We start from the raw sequence: 21,999 nt of genomic DNA, 5'->3' as shown, positions 1-21,999 counted from the left end.
GGGGAGGGGGTTTCTGCGAGGTTGTATGTCCTAGAGGTATTTTCCACAGGAGATGTTTTTCCCGGGTGGAGGGGTGTGGTTGCCCTCTGCCTTTTAAAAAGGGCAATAAAACTTTCAATGTACAATCGAATAATAAAACGTTATCATGACGTGACCCTTTAAGGATCATGTCTCTTTAATAAAACGTAATAAAACGCGATCCTTTAAGGTATCGAATCCCTTTTACCAAAAGGGAAAAAGTCCACAGCATATCCATAGCACCACGTATGTGAGTAAAACTCACCCTGAAAAGATAAAACACACAACCAGCCAAAACACGAAACAAAAACACCCTAGATCTCCTTGACTTCCTAATTACCCCCCCCCCCCCGAAAAAAAGCCATCATAACCATTGAAGAGGAAATTCGCTTGCCAGAGATTAAAAACCAAAAGTAGAATACCGTTTACCTTTCAATTTACTATTACATACTTGTTGCTCGTCAACTGTGAGAATAGTAAAAAGTAATGTCGCAATGTGTGACAGGATTAGTTTGCCATACCATAGGACCGATATGTTGTATTGGAAAAGTGGCCATTTTGTAACAACTTGGGCTCATTAGACTCGTTTTCATACTCTATTCAGATATTTATGGACAATGGTTATTAACGCCATTAGTTATGCTAACTTGTTAAATAATTTAGTCTATGTTTAGTCATGTAAATAATTAAATTATTAAAAAATAAATGAATAAATACTTAGGAGGAATTCTGGTTCAAAAATAGTTCTAGTAAAGACCAAAAAAAAATAGATTGAAACTTTTTTGCCGATTTAGTGAGATTTAGAGAAAATGCTGGAAACCCTGTTGACTAAAATAGAGTAAGATGGTGCATTACCAAATGAGACTTTATAGACCAATTACTTGCATGGAGTATTGACTGAATTTCTTTTGCAGGCTAAAGAAGAAACAACGTTTAAAGCTTTTGCAGGAGAAGGATTTAGTATGAGACGCAGACGAGAATGAAATTGAAGAAGGTTTATTCCAATTAATACGTTTTTTTTATTATGTTTCGAAATAACGCAAATAAATAGTTATTCATCTTTGCTTTAAACAAAACCCAAAATGGATATTTTTTTTCGACGAAAAATGGCAGGACTAGACTTAACCTTGCCAGGTTTTCTGGCATGTGACATATGACAACTCGTGACACTTGAAAAGCTTAGATAAACTCAAACCCCTGATATGTGAATGGCCATTATCAACTGTTGTATCTTGCCACTATTAGGTCGTTAATAAAAGTTTTCAGCAATTTTTTTTCTTGGTCATCCTAGTCTTCCAATAAGCTCTCTCTCTCCTGCTTGGGCTTTTTCTGCCACTAGTCACCATTTTCTTACCATATCAGCAGAAAAAATATCGAGTTACAGGTGGATAGACGACCTTTTATGTTAAGATTTATCCTCACATTAAAAAAAACATTTCATAGAAGAAATAAAACAAACAGAAACAACACCGTCCCCGCATTCAGACCAACGGAAATCACATTTGGTCTAACAGATTGCACCCCATTTTGGCTATTTCCCCCCTCGAGCTACAGACAGACAGAAAGTTTATTAGACAAATTGGCTATTAGACACTCAATTATTTGTCTTGGATATCCAATATTTAGGTGCTAAAAATTGCTCACTTATTAACTATTTTATCGTAAATACTTGTGCTCATGCATCGTCCTGGATCAACTTTTACCTAATGAGTGATATTCTTTTAAAACTTTCTATAATTAAAATTGTAAAACTTATTATGAATATGCTGGATTATTATGATGGTAAGCTTGAATAAATCTTTAAAAAAAGAAATATTATCTGCCATCTATATCCAATTTCTGGAACAAAAATGTGAATAGTAAGATGATAAGCTTCAATAGATATAAGAAAAAAGAAAACCATCTGCTATCTACCACAACTCTCAAATAACCTTTCTCACAGCAGAAATAAGTTGAATGAATAAAGAACGATGTTTGCTATAATTTTTTTTTCATTTTAAAACATCTTTCTGTATAAATGCTTTCAATTACAGTTGTAAATTAAAAACGTTGCCGTAGTAGAATAGCTCATTGCTCAGATACCTACCAAAAGATTAAAAATAAATCTACGCATTAACAAAGATACTTTATTTTCCACATATAAAAACTTCACGCATAGAAACCCCATAGAAATGATGCACATCCCATTATGATGATTGCATTGATGTTCACAAACCTAAAAATAAAATTTCGAAATTAATGGAGATTATGATCTTCTTCGTAACTAAAAAGACTCTTTAATGATAAACGAGATTTTTTAAACTTCATTCAGCAAATCGTAACTGCTTCATGAAAGTGCTAGTTGTCTCAGGATCTTTTTGACAACCTGGTAGTTTTTTAGGAAATTAATCAAAAAGGGTTTTCTGGAAAGTGAATTGTTTCAATTCAATTTATTAATAAAAAAAAAAAAAAAAAAAAAAAAAAAAAAAAAAAAAAAATGTATAACACCAATAATAATAAAGATCCTAGAAGCGAACTTGTTAAGGACCAAAACAACAACAAAAAATTGAAAATGAAGAAGAGAGAGAAAAGAGAAAACATGGGTAATTAAAGCAAATTGAATAAACATTTAGAGAAATATAATATCAAGATTTTAGTACATTGTTATATAGCGTCCGAAAACTTGTGGATAGCTCGACACTGGAGGGTATTAAATTCCATTGAAGTACAGATTTATAAATTGGGGATCGCTGGACGGAACTAGAGATACACTTGGGGACAATGAAGGAACGGTTGGATGAACGGAGACAGTGGCCTTCAGAATTATTACTATTAAAATAAAATAATAAGTGGGGAGGAAGATTTTTATGGTAAGCAGAGTATGCAAGGGATAGATTTAATTTTTTGATGATTTGTTCAAAAGGGATAATACCAAAATCGGAGTACAAGTCCTTGGTGGGATATAGTCGTGGCAACCGAAGAACTGCTTTGACGGCAAGGTTTTGAGCAGATTTTAATTTATTGGTAACTGAAGGATAAGTATTGCCCCAAACAGATCCGCAGTATGAGATATATGGGTAAATAAAAGAATAATAAAGGGTGACAAGGATATCGGGAGGAAGAAAATAATTCACAGGATTAATCAAACTTACCTGTCGCAAAATCATGGCTCTGATATAGGACACATGTGTTGCAAAGGATAGGCAGGAGTCTATGTGGACGCCAAGAAACTTGGCAACTTCGACCTGCGGGAGGAGATTGGTAGAATATTTGAGGCCAAGTGCTGGCTGAGCTTCATTTTTTTGTAAGGGGTTTGAAATAATACCACCTGACTTTTCTTGCTGTTAATGGTCATGCAGTTAAAGAGACACCACTCCTGTACTCTATTCAGAAGGGTTTGAGTAGAGGTGACGACGGATGGTAAATTAGTACCGGTGATGAAAAAGTTGCTATCGTCAGCAAAAAGTACTGGGTGCACTGATGGACCCAGGTCCGTAACCAAATCATTTATATAAAGGAGAAAAAGTATTGCACCAAGAACAGAGCCCTGCGGGACACCCCTTCGGACAGGTAGGGGATGTGAAGTCACCCCGCCCAAACTCACACTCTGTACTCTACCAGAGAGATAAGAGCCGAACCATGAGAAAGGAACTCCGCGAATCCCTAGGTTATTGAGTTTACTTAATAAAACACTGTGATCAACCATGTCAAAGGCCTTTGAAAAATCCAAAAATAAGCCCAATACAGTGTTTTTAAGGTCAAGTTGAGAATGTATAAGCTGTGTGGCGTCTATTAGTGCATGAGCAGTTGAAAATTTGGCACGGAAGCCATATTGATGAGGAGAAATCAATGAATCTGATGAATGATTCCCAAATACAAAGGGAGAAAGACGTCGGAATATAATTCTCTCGAGCACTTTAGATATAACTGGGAGGAGTGAGATTGGATGATAATTGTCAGGTGTACTACTATTAGAGAGAGATTCGATAACTTGAAGCACCTCTTTGCGATCAGTTGGAGAGAAAAACATGAATCTGGGATTCTTGCTAGGGTGTACTGACTGGGAGAAGGAACAGGAGTTAGCATTTGGAATATTAGTGAAATAATTATTAAAAGCATCCGGTACTGAAATTGGGTCAATTAATCTGCCACTGATGTCCCTAAGGTTAATAGGTACAGATCTTGAATTCCTTTTTTTTAAAGAATTTCATTTATTGTAGACCAAATTTTTTGCAAGTTCCCTTTGCAGTGAGAGATTTTTGAATAATAATAATTTTTCTTTGCTTCCCGGATGAGTTTGGTATATACGTTTTTGTATTTTTTATAATTGGCCAGGTCAATAACGCTACTGGTTTTGCAAGCTAACTTATAAATGTCATTTTTTCGGTATGAAGAGATTGTCAGGCTATTGGACATCCAGGGGCGTATATGGCTAGTTTTTCGGTTTGATTTACGAACTGGAAAGGTTGAACTGATAAGATGACTCAATAACTGCGTATAAGTATTTGTGGCTGAATTAACATCCTGACAATCCAAAATCTTGGACCAGTCGAAGGATTTCAAACAATCCGTGAACCGGTTCATATTCACAGTATTATATATTCTATTAGACATAGGGGTATTAGTTCTACGGGGTTGAGTAGCTGATAGGGAGGGTAAGGAAAGATAGATTGGAAAGTGATCTGACAGGTCAGAAAATATTATTTTGGAGGACAGGTGGTTTCCCAGGGAAGTGGATTCAAAAATGTTGTCAATTAAAGTAGCGGTAGACCTCATAGGATCAACTCTAGTAGGAAAAAGGATTGTGGGAAGAAGACCACTTGAGGTAAATATTTTAAAGAAGGTATCACAATCATTATTATTGCTAAAATTTAATAAATTACAATTTAAGTCCCCAAAAACTATTGCCTTCTTTTGTGGTAAATTAATAAAACTAGAAAAATCATCAAACAGATTACAAAAGTAAGGTGTCAGAAATGAGGATGGTTTATAGAATAACGAAAAAATAAAAGAATTCTCGTCTACACTTATGTCGACGATTATTGAATAAATGCATCTATTATTTATAGGTTGCAAGAACAAGAATTCACAGTCTAATAGTCTTGTGAATTTTAGACTTGATCGGATGTTAAGAGAAATGCCGCCAGAAGACTCGGTTAATTTTCTTTCAATATGAATAGCTTGAAAGCCAGTGAGGGAAAATTCATTAGTATCATCAATTTCTGAAAGCCACGTCTCCGTTATTCCAATTACGTCGAAAGGGCAGTAACCATTTGTTAAAATTAAATCTTTAAAATTAGCCCACTTATCCCGTATGCTTCTGATGTTAAAGCAAATTACATTAAGTTTGGTCTCTTCCATTAGCTTAGGTTTCACATTTTTCACAAAATCAAAAGTGTCGAGATATTTAAAGTTAATTTGGTTTAAAGGGCTATCGGGGCTAGCTAAGGTGATGGTGGACAGATTATTTGGGTCATTGTAATAGTTAAAAACAACATTATTGCACAGTGATAAATTCGTGAGAAACGTAAAATCTTGTACAGTACTTGTATAGTCCAATTCCTTCGTTTAAGGTTTGGGGTTTTCTTTCTGCTGTTAACAATATCACGTAGAATAGGACACCGTAGGCTATAAGGAACATGGGATCCATCACAGTTAGTGCATTTGGGCTGCATTTGACACGGCGAATCACGTGTTGCCTCATGAGGACCAGCACATCGAGAGCATTTCGGGAAAGAACTTTTGCAAACCACCTGTAGGTGGTTGGGTGAACGGCACTTGTTACAGCATCGTGGAAGATCGTGAAAAACAAATACTCGAATTGATTCATACTCAATCCGAATACCATCTTTTAAAGCATGTTCGAGTGACCTGGCATCCGTAAAACAGAGCTTTACGGAATTCGAGTTGCCAAGACGAGTAGCATCAGTGATCCAAGGGACCTTCTTAAACATAGCGAGTTCAAAATCACTTTCAATGCCTTTAACTAAACCATAGTACTTTTTGGATTTCATTTTCACAATTGAGGAGGGTAGGACTGACTGGGCCGAGACACAGAACTCCGGGGCAGCGGTTTTATCAATGGTCACCAACAGGTTTAACCGACTGAATCGATTCATGACCGCAAACTTGTTCCAGAGCTTGTCTGCGTTTTGTAGGATTGCTCAGATCAGGCGAAACCTTAGAGATAATCGCTGTGGCATGATTTTCATCATTGCGAGAGGAAAGGGATGGGAAATTGGTTTCGTAAGCCACCATTTTAGAAGACATAGTTTTTAACATCTGTTAACAGCTATTTACTTTCGCAGCTAATCTAGAATATGCTACCGCTGGTATACAGGGGACTTCAGTAGGTACACGAATGACGTAGCAAGGAATATCCAAATCGTCATTATCACACTTACGTAGCAGATCGAGAATATTCTTAACATTATTTGACGCTGCCTTAGCACCAATACGCTTTGATGGCTGGATATCATTGTTAACTGTGTTCCAAAATTCCACCTTAGCAGAAGAAATGACTGATCCGTCAAAAAAATCAACGGCACACTTAATTATCACTTCATCATCTATTCCGGATTCGTAATTAGACTGTATGAAATTTAGCACGGGCGAGTAAACCAGTTTCCTATCACCCACCGATCGCATGCTATCGCTGTCTGCCTCAGACATAATTCACATAATTCAATAAAAATGCCCAACTCCAATTCTCGACACTCTAAGTTTAAATATAGTCCAAAAATAAGTTTAAATGACTTATCGTTTCGAGGGGTGAAAATCCAAGAAAATTGATTGTAGATTGTCTGGGAAAATCCAAAGTAAACTTTTCACACGATTTAAAAAGGTAGATTTAGTTTGAGAGATCCACAAAATAGGCTAGAAAGTCCTTTCGCCAGAAGAGGATATCCAACTTCGTCTATAAACCCATTTCATCACAATCAAATCAGGTAATAATCACATTTCAGGCATTCAGGTAATAATTTTGTAGTTGTTGAATAAATTCAGTCTCTAATTAATTCAATATACAATCCTTTATCAACTGGTTCAGATTCAGTCTCTAACTAATTCAGAAAATAATCCTTTTTTTTTTCACCACTGGTTAAAACTGAGATTAATCCTTTTCAAAGAGAAAATAAGTCTTAACAGGTTGAAGACTAAATAGCTACTGATTAATCTTAAAAATGAGATTGGGAATCCCTAATCTTCTTTTGTCTGTTTATCAAATATCTTGTTCTGATTAAATTTTCTGAACATCATAGATTTAGAATTTCTGAAACTGTAACCAGGCAGAAGAAAGTTCACCCAAGATCTGATACACTAGGGGGGGGGTATCTTTTCATTTGCACATATGTCAGAAGGGTTGTCAGATATCAATCAGTTTTGTTGCGGAGTTAAAGCTAGTAGCCTAAATATGGCTTTTGGGTGCCAGGAAGCAATTCTTATGGAGGGAACAGAGACAGGGACTCTAAGTTCTAGTCATGTGGAAGTCAATAATCAGTCAATTTCATCTATGATCGGACTCATGAGGAGGTGGGGGACGGTGGGGGGGGGGGTAAATCCTGTCTCTATTTTCATCAGGAAACCTAACGAAACGCTATTAGATCTCAACCGAACATGGTTTGGCCAAACCTGGTTCGGCCGAACCAGTTGGTTGTAAGTATTTTAGCCATACTGTCTTGGAATTATGTATTTCTTTCAAGGGTATATTTTACTTTAAGGACAGGGTTCGAGCCCTGGTGTCGCTGGTCATTTGGTTTGGAACGGTGTCAGTGGTGCGACTCTGTAAACTTTGCCTAAGTCAACTCAACTTAAAATGGATATCTGGAGAAATCTAGGGAAGGTAAACAGGAAGTGTGGCAGAGCCCAGTATGGCTGCCTCCTCCCTCTCCCCTCCATGTAGGGTCTTTATAGTTCAATGTTCGTATTCTTTACCTTTTTTCTTGTTTTTTACAGTCATTTTAAATCCAAAAATTAGTTAAATTAAAATCATTTCGTGTTTTTACCACTATGTGTAAATGCTAATTATTACTTAAAGCAGGAGAAGAAAAGTTAAATTTTTCCATTCAAATATTTTTAATGCAGGTTTATAACGAACTTTCTTGGAATTCAAGTTATTTTAACCAGAGTTTTTTGCTAACATTGCTCTATTGACGTATCTTGCACCATGAACTGTATTTAAAAAAACAAAGAAAGATGGAAATACCTCCCCCAGAAGTGGTCCTCTTTTAAAAAGTCAGCTGCTTCTTTTGCTTCCTCTTGAGGACTCAGCTTGACTCTATCATTCTCTATAACGGTCGTAACTTTTTGCGTTTCTACTCCACAGACGAAATTCAAAGCTCGTCGCCAGGTTGGAAGCTTCTTCTCAACTGAAAAAGATAATTTTTCGATTTTTCTAGCCTTTTTCTAAACTTTTTAATCTGTGCTAATTGCCTACAAGCATATCGTGTGCGTGTGATTTTATTTCATGAAGCTTTGCGAAAGGGATTTGGACTTCATCTATACGCACTTGATATGTCTAAAGCTTTCGACACCATTTCTCATGGACAAAACTTTTATTCCCTTTCTATCCCCTTTCTATCCTGGAGTTTGAACTGTCAATTTTACGTGCTTTATCATTTCAGTATAAAATTCATTTTCAAATTCAATGTGCCCTTTTAAATAATTTTAAATGCATTAAATAATTTTTTTTTAATATTTTAAATATTTAATTTTAAATTATTATTATTATGTAAGAATTAACGACGCTTCTTGACTACTAAGGTCCCTGCGTCGGCCCTGCAGTGCATTCTTGCAGCGTGATTCGATCTCTGGGTCCCGTATTACCAAGCTAAGGTCAAATCCACTGCGCCACCACAGGACAAAAATTTGAGGCACCAATGGGATTTAATTTTAAATATTTTAGATAATTTAAATTTATAAATAATTTTGCCTTTTATAATAATAATGCATTTCATAATAATAATGTAAAAATAATGCATTGCCTTTTAAATAATTTTTAAGACCACACCGTCTAAGCGTGACAAAACGAAAAGAAATGGAGAATAGCTTCAGTGTACAAAGAAAAAATAAAGTACATACGAGGATAAGTTTCTGTCCCCCCCCCTCGACCATCCTCAGCGCACGGAGGTAAATTAAGTGTAAAAAAATGGATAAAAGTCCTAAGGACAAAAAGGAAACTTAAAAACAAGTATTAAATGAAAAGACCGTTCCTGAAGCAATAATGTAAATGCATTTTCTCTTTCTATGAAATATAACCTAGTCTGCCCTTAATTATTTGGATTTAAATGTGCCTTTTAAATCAGGAAATTATGTGTCTGGGAAAATAAATACCTGGTGGGGGGTTAAGCAGTAGTAGTAGTGGTAGTGGATTTCTTTAAAATTTTATTTTTAATGTGCGTCTGTTTCAAGTATTTCTCTGGTATATTAATTACCTGGACAATCTTTTACTTTTGGGGTCCCCAACCCTGTGGCCATGAGCACCATGGTGCCAGTGGAACGATTCATATGTGCCCGGCACTATTCAACCGAGAAAGGATCTTCTATAAACATTAATTAAAAATGTGAATTGTTTTTATTTATTTGTTAGAGTTTTAATTTTTTTTTACTTTTTACAGTGTTTTTTTTTCACACTGTATGTATGAGGTGTTCCTTTGCTAACAGTTCTTGTCACCTATGTCTATCGCCGAGCCAGACTGCACTCCTCACTAGCTCTCACGCTAGCCTGGAGCCGCGTTGTTTTCATTATGATTGCTGCCCGATCGGGCCGTGACAGGAGCTAGGAGACATCTTCGTCTATTTAGCAAACACGAAGTTTTGATATTGGTTCTGAAGGTTTTTAAAGGGCTAAAAGCGAGGTGGGCAGGGCCAGATCTAAACCTTTGGCGCCCCAAGGCCCAAGCAATTTTTTTCGGGGAGACACAGAGATTTACAGGGATAGTGGAATCCCTGAACAGAAGGCAACTGATGAGTGATGGGCCAGAAGTAATGCAAGAGAGAGGTGATACCGAGCTCTCAGGTGCCATTCTTGGAGACATCTGACGGTTTATAAGGGGCTACGGGATTCCTGTGTTGTTTTAAAATCACTTGTTTGGGAATAGGTAGGGCAGCAGCAAAGTGTACCTGGCACTTTAACGATAAGTCATATTAGTCCAACTTTTGCTAAGAAAAAAAAATCGCTCAATGTTTTTTCCACGCCCATTGGCATTGTGTGCCTATAGGCCCGGGCCTAATGTGCCTGTGCGTAGTTCCTGACCTTGAGGTGGGCATTCTATTATATTATTAAGCGATAATATATCAAGATTGAGGGGATAGTTATAGTCCATGTTATAAAACATTTATACATATAATGTAGATCAGACGTATGTTATAAGGTTGATATTATATTGTAGTTCAATTACTATTTATTTTTTATTTCTTTAGGCCGAAAATAAGTGGACCGAGTGAAAGACAACGACTATAACTTTAACTAAGACTGGGAGGAATCATATTGTTTCGTTAATTTGAAAAATAAATGCGATTGTTTGTTATTTAGTAGTAGTATTGCAGTGGCAAAAAACGTAATGTTAAACCTCACTTTCAGACAACTTACGGCACTTTTGATCTGGATTATTCACTTAAATTTGAAGTAAGAAAGAAAAAAATATGTCAAATAAAATCAACTCTAACTGCAACACAAGTTTTTTTACTAGACGTGTGGAAAATTCTAAAAAGGCCGCCATTGCTTCTCTCAAAATCTCTTACATGCTCACAAAAATAAGACACCTTTCATTGATGATGGGTTGTTTTAAGAACTATTCTTTACTGATGCCCATTGTTTGTTTGATGGATCTTTCAACAAACGTGAGATTGTCTCAGCAATACAAGACTTACATTTGTCAAGTAAAACTGTCACCAGAAGAACACTAACAGACATCCAATTTCAGTTAAAGACTGACTGGGTTGTGACTGGTTCTTGTTAAAAGTTTGACAAGTCAACAGATATATCAGACACCGCACGGATAGCAGTCATGGTGAGATGGTATGTAGTAACTTCACAGTAAAAGAGGATATGCTGAAATATTACCTATGAAAGGACAGACAAGGGGCGAGGATACTGATAATAAAATCAGAACACATGCCAAGTCAATAATTGTCCCTTTGCAAAAGCTGTCTGTGATAACCACCAATGGGGCTCCAGCAATGGTAGGTAAAAACAAAGGATTTACATACCTCTGCAAGAAGGGTGAATCATTTTCAAACTTTAGGTCTTACCACTGTATTATCCATCAAGAAGCTCTGTGATGTAAAACATTGCCCTTACAAAAATAATCAATTATATTTTAGCAATTCCTTTGCAACACCGACTTTTAAGACCCTGTTAAAAAATACTGAAGATGAGACCATGATCTTAATCTGCATACTGAAGTACGTTGGCTCAGTACAGAAAAGGTTCTTACGAGATTTGTGAGTTTGACTGAAGAAATAAAAAGATTTTAAACGATAAAAATGAAAATTATGATGAAGAAACTGAGTCTCGGTGGCTGATTGATTTTGGATTTCTCACAGATATCATGAATAAAATTAATTCTTTAAATTTGCAGTTTGGGGAAAGAGTCTAGGAGAACAAAAACATAGCTGAAATGATAAGCTCTGTAAAGTAATTTAAAGTTAAATTGGATTTATTAATATCACTTCAGCAGGTCAATTCTCTCATGCATTTTCCACAAATGAAGCAAATGCTAGGTGATAAAGAATTAATCAGGTCATTAGTTATTAATCATCTTCAAGTTTAGAAAACAGTTTGAACAGAGATTTTTGCAGTTTACACAAATCGAGCCAATTATTTTTCTTCTGTATCAATCCTTTTAATTGCCAAATGAATGTAGGCTATTGGAAATAGGTGCATGCATTGCAAGTGTTGTTAAAGGCGAGAAAGAAGAGTTAGAGTTAGAAATGTTGGATCTTAAGAAGGATATTTTCCTAAATTCATTAATATCATAGGACTTTTGAAATACCGTGGACACAGAAAAGTTTCCATTTTAGATAAAAGTGGCATATGACATTCAATCATTTTTTGGTTTGACATTTTTATGTGAATCATTTTTTTTCAAACATGAATTTGAAAAAGTAAAATATAGACCTCAATTCACTGTGGAGCATCTTTATAAGGATTATTACAGGATTATCATCATACTTTCCTAATTATGAGGTGTTGACTAATGCTATGCAGTGCCAAAGATCATATTGACATGCTGTTGTTTACATTATGTAAATATATTTCTCTGAGTGCATATAATTTGAATAATAATTTTATTATTTGAAACGTTTTTGTTTATCATATATTAATAAATTTTGTATAAAAGAAATAAATTATAGGAATGAGAATTCATGGAAAGAGTTTGTGGTTTAAAAATAGGTGGTGCACTTCACCCTATCGATATTTTAGAATGTGCTCAATGAAAGTACAAAAAGGTTGGGAATCCCTGTTTTACTTGTTAGCAGATAAAAGCCCAGCTTTGTAGCTTGTGTTAAGGTCTTGCTCCTTCTAACGGCAAGACAAGACTTTCTATTTATATGGATCCTTTTGAAGGACTTTGTCTTTAAGGAACATAGCAAACACTATTGGAGAGGATGGAATCAAACGAGGAGGGAAAGCTCTCCTAAACTTAGATTATGCTGATGATTTGAGTGTTATAGATGGGGATGTTAGTACAATGAACGAATTTTTGAAGACTTGAAAATTTTGAAAATTAATATTGAGAAAGCAATGTCGCGAAGACTGGTAATAAGTGAAGGTGAAGAGGTAATATTGGGTGACGAGAAGATCGATCAAGTGGACAGCTTCACTTATATAGTTAGTAATATTAGTAAAGATTGTGGGTGCAGTCAATATGTTAAAAGTAGGATAGCCTAGACCAAAGGTGTTTTTTCACAGCTGAAAAAAGTTCGGAAGAATAGGAAGATAAGTCTGCGAACCGAGACTTGAATATTGAAAGCTACAGTGTTGACAGTTGTCAAGTATTGTTCTGAATTGAGGGTGCTCCGACAGACAGAGGAAGATTTGTTAGATATTTTCCAAAGAAATTGTCTACAGATTGTTTTGGACACCCATCTGACTGACCATATTTCCAACCGTAAGCTGTCCGAAAAATTTGGTTCAATCATACTTTCCATGGCTAAAATGACGGAAAGGTTGAGATGGCTAGACCATTTTCTGCGGATATAGGATGACAGATTAGTTTAATAGAGTCTAGTTATGACAGAGTGTATACGCGTGAAAGGTGAAGATTCCCCCTTTAGATTGGTGTGGTGGGTTTCTCCAATGAAAGTTTTAAAATAGACACTCAAAATATAAGATTTTTTTGTTTCGAGCCCCCCTCCCTTAGGAAATGATGAAAAACTATTATGGTGATAAATTTAACATTTACCAATAGGAGTTTGGGAGACTCCAGGATGAAAATTCGGAAGAAACCTTCCAGGGACTGTTAAACTAAAGAGTCAAAAATTGGACAAATGTAAAAGATAGACGGAATAAGTTCAGGTTAATAGTTTTTGAAGTAGCAGAGGAAAGTTAAGAAGATAGCTAGGAATACTATTGAATGCTAATGTAAATATAATGCTTTTATATAATTTTTTGTATATATTTGTATATGTATATAATGCTAATATAAAAATGCTTTTTGTTTAAAAAAGAGAAAGAGAGACTTATACAAGAATTATTTGAGGGATAGATCATTTGAAAATAAGGGGAATACAAAGAAAGTAGTGAAAGCATTAAAATATGAATTAAAATTGTTTTAAGTTGCTGAAGATTTAGAAGATGCAGCCAGACGACATAATAGTAAAATATTGCATTGGCATGTTGAAAAACCGAGTGGGAACAATCATTCTACACTTGTCCCAGTTAAAGATAGAAACAGTGCCACAATTAGTGACATGGAAGGAGTTAAAGAGAGATAGGTAGAATATCTTGAGAACATACTTAACTGCGATAAAGTTGCAGGAAATTATATAGAAAAGAATGAAAAGGTTTGTGACACTTTAGAAGTGAACGAAAATTAATTTGTTAGAAAGATTTATAGACAGTACTAAAAAGGTAAGAAGTTAGCAAGGCCCCTGGTGATGGTAGTGTGGTAATTTTTTTTTTTTTTTTTTTTTTTTTAATATGGTGATTGTGAAGTTAGAGATAAGTTACTACAGATTGAAAATATAATTTTAGAAAAAAGGAAGTATCCAGTGATTTTAGAAAAAAAACTTTAAGTAAACCCTTCTATGAAAAAGTGATGAAAGCGAGTGTTGCAATTATAAAGGCATTAGCCTGGTTTCTGTAGGAAGCAAATTACTTAGTATGATGATAATTTTTTGACTTAGACTTTTGTAGATAAAGTTTTAAGAGGAGGACAATGTGGTTTTAAGAAGGGGGAAAGGATGCATTGATTGGATTTTTATTCTTAGATTAATAATTCAGAAGTGCCTGAGTCATCAGACCAGTTTAATCTTTAGCTTCATACATTGTGATTAAGCGTTTGATTTAGCCGATAGAAGAGCTTTAACGATGGTTCTATCCTTGTATGGTATACAATATAAACACAATAAAGTGATTTGTGTTACGTACGAAAATGAGATTACTATGATTCACATAGAAATTAGGTTAGTAGCCGAAGTCATATTGGATCGGGAGTTAAGCAGTGTTGTGTTCTATCCCCATTTATATGGATCATTTTGATGGACTTTGTCCTAAGGACACAGAAAAGGCTCTGGAAGAGCTTGGAATCAAATGGGAAAGTACGGTAGAATTAGTTAGGTTTAGATTATGCTGAAGATTTGAGTGTCCTAGGTGAAAATGTTAGCAAAGTGAATAATCTTTGTTTGAGGTTCTGAGAGATCAGGGTGCAAGAATAGGTTTAAATTATATGTTCAGCAGACTAAGTCGCTTAGACTGCGAGTAAGTGAAGTTGAAGAGGTAATGTTGGTCAACGAGACGATTGATGAAATTGATATTTTCATTTACCTAGGTAGTATTATTAGTAAAGATGGTGGATGTACTAAAGATCTTAAAAGTAGAATAGCCAAGTTTCAGGGTGTTTTTTATAGTTGAAAATTTTTTGGGAGAATACGAAGGTAAGTTTGCGAACCAAGTTTAGAATATTAGAAGCTAGGTCAAGTGCGATTCTGAAACGTGAGCGTTCCGAAAGACGCGGGAGGATTTGTTCAATATTTTCCAGAGAAGTTGTATACGGATTGTTGTGTGGTAACCCGTCTGACAGACCGAATGTCAAACAGTATGCTGTACTAAAAAATATAGTTCTATTCCAATTTCTAGGGCTGTAACGAGAGAAAGGTTGAGATGGTGAGGACACCATTTGCGGATGAAAGATGACAGATTGGCAAAGATCGTCCTTTTTGGACAACCATCTAGGGCCAAGCAAAAAGTGCGTTGTCCGTGAATTTGGGGAGAGGAGATCGTAAGGAAAGATTCGTGGGAAATAGGAACTTTTTGGGAAGGTGTAAAAAGGGAGGTTTTAAATATATTGGGATAGAGGAGGAGCATGTTTAGCTGTGTTGGCCTTAGGTGGCTTGATGCCGCAGTGAGTTGTTAGTTATAGTAATAGGAGACATATTTACCAAGATTTGTTTCGCTTTCATTTTGTCTTTTTAGCTCACGTCTCTTTGCCAGTTCTGCTTGTTCTTCAATTTCATCTCTCAGATCCAAACGGACTTTGCGACTGTATCGTGTCCACCAAGTTAACCGGTGTAGCTAAAACAAATAAAGTTTTAAGAAATTTTTCAAGCCAAAGTATAGTCAAATCTGTCAACCAAAATTGTAGGATTTATGGATCCAATGATTTTAACTTCATATTTTGAGATGGAAAATTTAAAAGACAGGACTTAATTTGAAAAGCTGACATCGGCCAGTTTTTCCACTTTGCAGGATTTATCCCAAACATCAGTATTTCTGTCAACCAAGTAGATTTTTTCAGAAATTTTGGAAATCTAGGATTTCTCAGGATTTTTTTTTTGTCTACATTACTTTGAATTTGTTGCTGTTTAACAAGAATTTGACGTGTAGGGATAAATGATCATAAAAGAAAATGTATTTATGAATCAAAATTCTTTAACCCTTTCGGGACTGATGGGATTTACAGGTGTCAACTAACCGAAAGCTGGTTTTGGCACCTCAGAATAAAAAAAATGAGATTTTATAGATAACGTCAGATACACCGTTTAGAAACGATTAGACTGATACGTCATTTTCATGACGAAACGAATAAGAGTGTCAATAAGGATAAGTCATTTATTAGACAGTGAAAATTCGAAAACATAGACAGTTTTCATCATCAGCAGAAATACTAAAGTATAATAATTAAAAAAAAACTGTATTTATACAGAAAAAACTATTATAACTTCTGGATAACTGAATGTTACCGGTCCATTGCTTAAAAAGCTCATTAACATTTTGGCTTAAAAAGTTCATTCAAAGTCTTGAATTCCTTAATCTTGCTTAAATTTATGTTGAATTCTAAATAGGGCTGGTACAATCGTTTCGTCAAAGAAAGGCAGTGTGGTCTGTGAAAAAAAAATCAACGTTATTTCCATGTAAAAATACGAAAATATCTTATTTTGCAATTAAGCTTCTATTGCTGTTCTGATATAGGTAAGTAAGCGCAATTTTTCCCTAATCTAACAAACCCTTAAAACTAGTTTGGGCTGTATGAAATTTGGTCATTCCTCATAGATTCGGGATAACAGGACTCTTTTTCACTGGACCCTGAGGTGCCTTTTCTCAGAAGCATTACCTCTTGAGTGAAGTTTGTTTTTGATCTCTTTTTGAAAAAAATTAGTGGTATACAACCTTTTAAAACTAGCTTATATGCAGCGAGATGCCTGAGCAGTAGTGGAGCAGGACAGGGGGGAATGACTCCAAGATCTGTTTGTCCCCTTAGATCTCTAAACATACACTTTTGAAAAATATATTTTCTTATATTTTCTTGAAGAATAGTTTTCATAAAAAAAACATGACAAACCAAAAAAATACCTCCCCTAGATTTTGAAAATACATTTTAAAATTATTTATAAGGATTTGTTAGGAGTTATTAGGGTTTGTTAGGATTTGTTTGTTAGGATTTCCATGGGATCTAAATATTAACAAAAGCTTGTTGAATGAGAGTCCATCAGTAGAAATTAATTTCTGCTAAATTGAACCACAAGCTGTCGTAGACTGTCGTGAGCACGACAGCCTACGAAAGTCTGAACTTCCTGAAATGCTTGACGTTCTGACATTATTTCCTACCTATTTTTTTCCTTCTGTGATATTACTTATGAAAAGGAACAGATAGAAGCTTAAGCTTGATTTAGGAAAGGACACTTTTCCTTTGTCATACAAGTCTATACAACAAGTTTTAAGCAAGTTTCCGGATCGGTGAATGGACCGATTCATTAATGATTCACTAATGATTCATTCACTAATGAGTGCAATGATAGAAGTATCCTATCCTTTTGGCAGAGAATTCAGCAGCTTATTGCAAAATTGTTTGCTTAAGAGAGAACATATACCTTAAGTAGAATACTTAATGTATTCTTTTACCTGGTATTTATGTTTGCAAGTACTTACAGAGCTTAAGGTATATGATCCCTCTGAAACAAGCAATTTTGCCACTGTGAAGTGATAAAGTGGCACACTTTTATCACAGAACTAAGAGACTTATATTCCACTTATACCTTAAGTGGAAAACTTAAGGTATTCTTTTACCTGGCATTTTATGTTTGCAAGTACTTACAAAGCTTAAGGTATGTGTTCCCTCTGAAACAAGCGATTTTGCCACTGGGAAGTGGTAAAGTGGCACACTTTCATCACAGAACTGTGAGTAAGTATTTACTTCGTTTTCTTTGTTTTAGCTCCCTTAAGTAGCGATAGGTTGAAGAGGGGATCGGAATAGGAACAATCAGATATGAGGCCTGTACTTTCACCAAAGGGAACCATAAGTTGAAAAGCAACAAAATGACTCGGTATGAATGATTTGGTCGATATAGGGTTTCATTTGAAATAAAAGAGATTAATCAGCTATAAAAAGGACTTGACAATATTATATTCGTCAATCTACCGGAAGATAGGAAGGAGAGCCTTAAAGTATTCTGCCTCGTAAATTATTAATTTGTTTTCTAACAGGAGAAAACAAAAAAAAATATGGAAAATGAATTCAATTTAGCCAAGAACAAATATAGAAAATTATAAGATTCAGCCCCCCCCCCAAAAAAAAAACAGAAATATTCTTTCCTGAACAAAAACAAAACTGTTTTTACAAGACTTCAAAAGAATACTTGTGGATTAGTTGATATTTATACTAGAAGATTGTACTTTCTAGTTAAATTACAAGATTGTACTAGAACTTGTAAAAATTCATTGTAAAAAAGTTTTTATTGTAAAAAGTATTGTAAAATTGATTGTAAAAAGTAAAAAAAGTCTCTGTGACTTGCATCAAAAGGACAGGATACTTGTATCACTGTTTTCATTAATCTCAAATTCAACCGTTCACCGAATTATATTTGTGATATTGCTTGAACTTTTCTTGAGAACGATCTCAGCTTTATTCAAAAATAGGAATATTGTTTTTTTAAACTAAGTATTTGAGATTTTTTTAGATGTTCAATCTAAAAAAAAACATGTACACGGTATTCTATAAATGCAATTTGGCAGATGAATAGAGAGGAACCTCGGCTATGGAATGATATCAAAAATATTGTCTTTCGCTGATATTAAATGAAAAAAACAGTTTTTTTCAACTGAAAATAAGGAGTAACATTAAAACTTAAAACAAACAGAAGTTGCTACGCATATAAGGGATATCATCGGAATCATTAATGTCAAATCCATCCTTTCACCAAACCAGAATTATGATAATACTTATGCTTTTTCTTGAAGGAGGATGTAAACGTGCTTAGAAAATATGAAACTTGTTATTTTTCAACTATTTTTTTTTTACCAATTCTCAAAGCATTTTTGTAAAAAAAATATATACCCAATTTCATAAATATAATTCGGTAGATAGATAGAGCTGAATCTCACCTATGGAATGATATAAAAATGTCTTTGGTTGATATATTAAGACTTTAAGGGAGAAGAAAAATAACAAACTAAAAATGGCATGGGGAACATAAGCCTTAAGTACATTTTTTGAATGTTTAAGGAAATTTTCAAAATTTTAAAATTTTATAAATGTAGTTCTTGTGGCAAAAAAAGAACTAAATAAGAGGAACAGAAACTACGAAGATATGCAGGGTCAAGAGCACTACGGTAAGAAACTACAGCAAAAAAAAATACGGTAAGAAACTCGAAACTACGTACATATGCAGGGTCAAGAGGCTCGGTAAGAGCACTTATAATGACAGCAAAAAATCCAGTAATTAGAAATAATATACATCCAAAATGGAGAAAATGAATATCTCCAACTATTCGCATGATAACCTCTGGTCTTGTGTCAGGCTCAACTGAAATAAAATTAAAAGATAGGTGAACAAAGGCTGAGAGTTAGTGTGAGTGAATGAGCAAATAAATGAAGAAATAGAAATTGTTAGTGGGCTCTCGAAAACAAGCCTGAATTAATCACCCATTGCCCTGGCCGTCCCCGAATGCTCAGTGTTGCCAAATTTTGAAAGAATCGCCGATCGCCCAATCCATCACCTTGCTTACTGTGTTGCCACATTTTGTCTCTTATAGCCTAAAGAACCTTTAAGAATACTGCAAATCATAAAAATACTCACTAATATATGTATTGCAAATGTAATCTGACAAAGACTCTGCTTTTTAAATAAAAATGTAGATAGAGAGTGATGCCATCACAAAACTAAGATATGAATAATTTCCAATAGTTTTACCCTCCAAATTTTTTTAATTAATGAAATTAAACTTGGAACAGTTATGTATTAATAATATTGAGAATTATGTTATTTCTTTTAGCTTGAGTTAATAGAAAAAAAATGCGAATTGTTACTGGCCTCTGGAAGTCCATCCAAGTAATTCGTGTCGAAATAGATTGGCTGAATGAAAACGATTCATTCAGCTCCACAGCTTCACTCTATGCCAATAGGCAGTGAAGAGGTAAGAGTCAATTTACAAACATTTAGTAGGGAGAGGATTCAAAATGTGCTTTTCAAAGTGTAGGTGGGTAATTCTGTAAAAAAAAATTTTTCAATAGAAATGCTAAAAAAGATATTTTTCAATGAAAGGGCCTTTCAAGAGTAGTTTTCGAGATCTAGGAGGGAAATTCAGGGGGATTTTAAGAAGGATGGGGGGTTTTCCTACAGTCAGAATAACTAGACCTCCCCTTCCAGAACCAGTAAACCGATGAAAATTACTGTTATTTCTGAACGATCTTTGCTGAGACTAAATAAAAAAAAACAAGTTTTTTAGCTGCAAGTAAGGGGTGACATTAAAACTTAAAACGAACAGAAATTATTCCGTATATGAAAGGGGTCGTCCTCTCCTCAACGCCTCGCTCTTTACGCTAAAGTTTGACTGTTTCTCACAACTCTACTTTCTAACACAATAAAAGATTTTAGCGTAAAGAGCGAGGCGTTGAGGAGGGGACGACCCCTTTCATATACGGAATAATTTCTGTTCGTTTTAAGTTTTAATGCCGCTCCTTACTTGCAGTTAAAAAACTTGCTTTTTTTATTAAATTTCTGAATGTTTTTTTAATTAATGCATGTTTTGATTTTGGCTCACCTCACATGAATAATTAAAATGAAATTTGCGTATTAATTTTTTGGGGGGTAAATGGCTTTGTCATAGTTTTGATCGGACGACTTTGATAAAAGAAAGAGTGGGGGAGGAGGCCTAGTTGCACTCCTATTTTTGGTTAATTAAAAAGGCAACTAGAACTTTTTTTACGAACGTTTTAATTAGTAATAAATATACGCAACTTACGAATTAACTTACGTAACGAAATTCTATATTTGTATATTTTTATTATGTATATGAAGGGGTTCTCCCCTCATCAATACCTCACCCTTTACACTAAAGCTTCAATTTGGTCTCAATTCTTTAAGAATGACCTCTGAATGACAAAGGCCATAGAATAAATAGTTGAAATTACTAAAAAATACTTTAGCGTAAAGAGTGAGGTATTATGGAACAACAAGAAAAATTTTTCCATAAGACAGTGGCATGTGAACTCAAAATAGTTATTTCTACCCTATATCCAAGGGCCGTCCTCAGCAAAACAAATGAAAAATAAAAACAAATGGAATCCTGGTTGAACTTCCCCGAAGTAACGATGCTAGGATAGTTTTAAAAAGATTTTTGTTTTAACGTGAGTTTCATTAATATTTCTCGTTTGTTCTGCTGAAAACGACCGTTGGATATAGGGTCAAAATATTCATTTAAAGTCCGCAATCCACGGTCTTATAGAAAAAACTTCCCTATTATGCTTTATATTGTGTTATCTATGAAGGAAATGCAGTGTGGTCTTCATCACTATTTACATTGACCGAAGTCTTCCCCACAAAATCATGTCAGGTCTGAATCCCAAAAAGACACAACTTGGACACTATCTCTTAAATTCCACACACGTAGGTTTGACCGTCTTTTCGTCAAAGTTTTGACATCCTGGACTTCGGAGCCCCCCCCCCCCACACACACAATTCTCTCTGCAGAGAATGGACGTTGTTTGGGTGCCCAAAAAGCACCACCAACAAACTTGCTAATATTTCTTGTAAAGGCCCAGTAAGATCTGGTAATTCTTTTTGCTACGTACTCTGTTGATAAAACATTCTGACACCATCACCTCTTTGGACAGAACTTGTATCAGACATGGACTATACCATTGGGACACTATATCTTAGACATTGGGCATTTGGCAATGTCTCTCGTTAGATGTCCTGATGACAAAATTGAGGAACCTTTTCTGTTTCTTGCAGAGGGTTAGATCAAGTTGAGATCCCAAAAGGCATAAAAAAAATCTCCTACTTCAAACCATTTTTGTTAGAAGCCTGACAATGTCACTGGTGAATCCTCTGATGACAAAA

The 21,999-nt window shown here is 35.0% G+C and overlaps 3 protein-coding genes across 6 annotated transcripts in view; 1 reads left to right on the top strand and 2 right to left on the bottom strand.

The window, feature by feature from the left end:
- The window catches only part of LOC136033660 (ubiquitin recognition factor in ER-associated degradation protein 1-like), a 28,792-nt gene extending 26,905 nt beyond the window's left edge, over positions 1-1,887 (top strand). The window contains exon 7 of the mRNA XM_065714492.1: positions 933-1,887. Coding sequence (XP_065570564.1) covers positions 933-1,001 — 69 coding nt within the window. The 3' untranslated portion in view covers positions 1,002-1,887. The remainder of the gene's footprint in view (positions 1-932) is intronic.
- The window catches only part of LOC136033659 (alpha-aminoadipic semialdehyde dehydrogenase-like), a 372,653-nt gene that overhangs the window by 299,636 nt on the left and 51,018 nt on the right, over positions 1-21,999 (bottom strand). The gene's annotated exons all lie outside the window — the stretch shown is intronic.
- The window catches only part of LOC136033658 (sodium/glucose cotransporter 1-like), a 120,194-nt gene continuing 100,325 nt past the window's right edge, over positions 2,131-21,999 (bottom strand). For 3 of the 4 annotated variants that reach the window (XM_065714483.1, XM_065714484.1, XM_065714485.1), the window contains 4 exons: positions 19,319-19,461; positions 15,601-15,733; positions 8,201-8,363; positions 2,131-2,233 (listed from right to left, as the gene is read on the bottom strand). In XM_065714483.1, coding sequence (XP_065570555.1) covers positions 2,167-2,233; positions 8,201-8,363; positions 15,601-15,733; positions 19,319-19,461 — 506 coding nt within the window. In that variant the 3' untranslated portion in view covers positions 2,131-2,166. The remainder of the gene's footprint in view (positions 2,234-8,200; positions 8,364-15,600; positions 15,734-19,318; positions 19,462-21,999) is intronic. The other variant, XM_065714486.1, reaches the window with a different exon arrangement.

This window comes from Artemia franciscana, chromosome 12 (genome assembly GCF_032884065.1).
Source record: "Artemia franciscana chromosome 12, ASM3288406v1, whole genome shotgun sequence".
Taxonomy (NCBI): domain Eukaryota; kingdom Metazoa; phylum Arthropoda; class Branchiopoda; order Anostraca; family Artemiidae; genus Artemia; species Artemia franciscana.
This window is presented reverse-complemented; position numbering and strand designations above follow the sequence as displayed.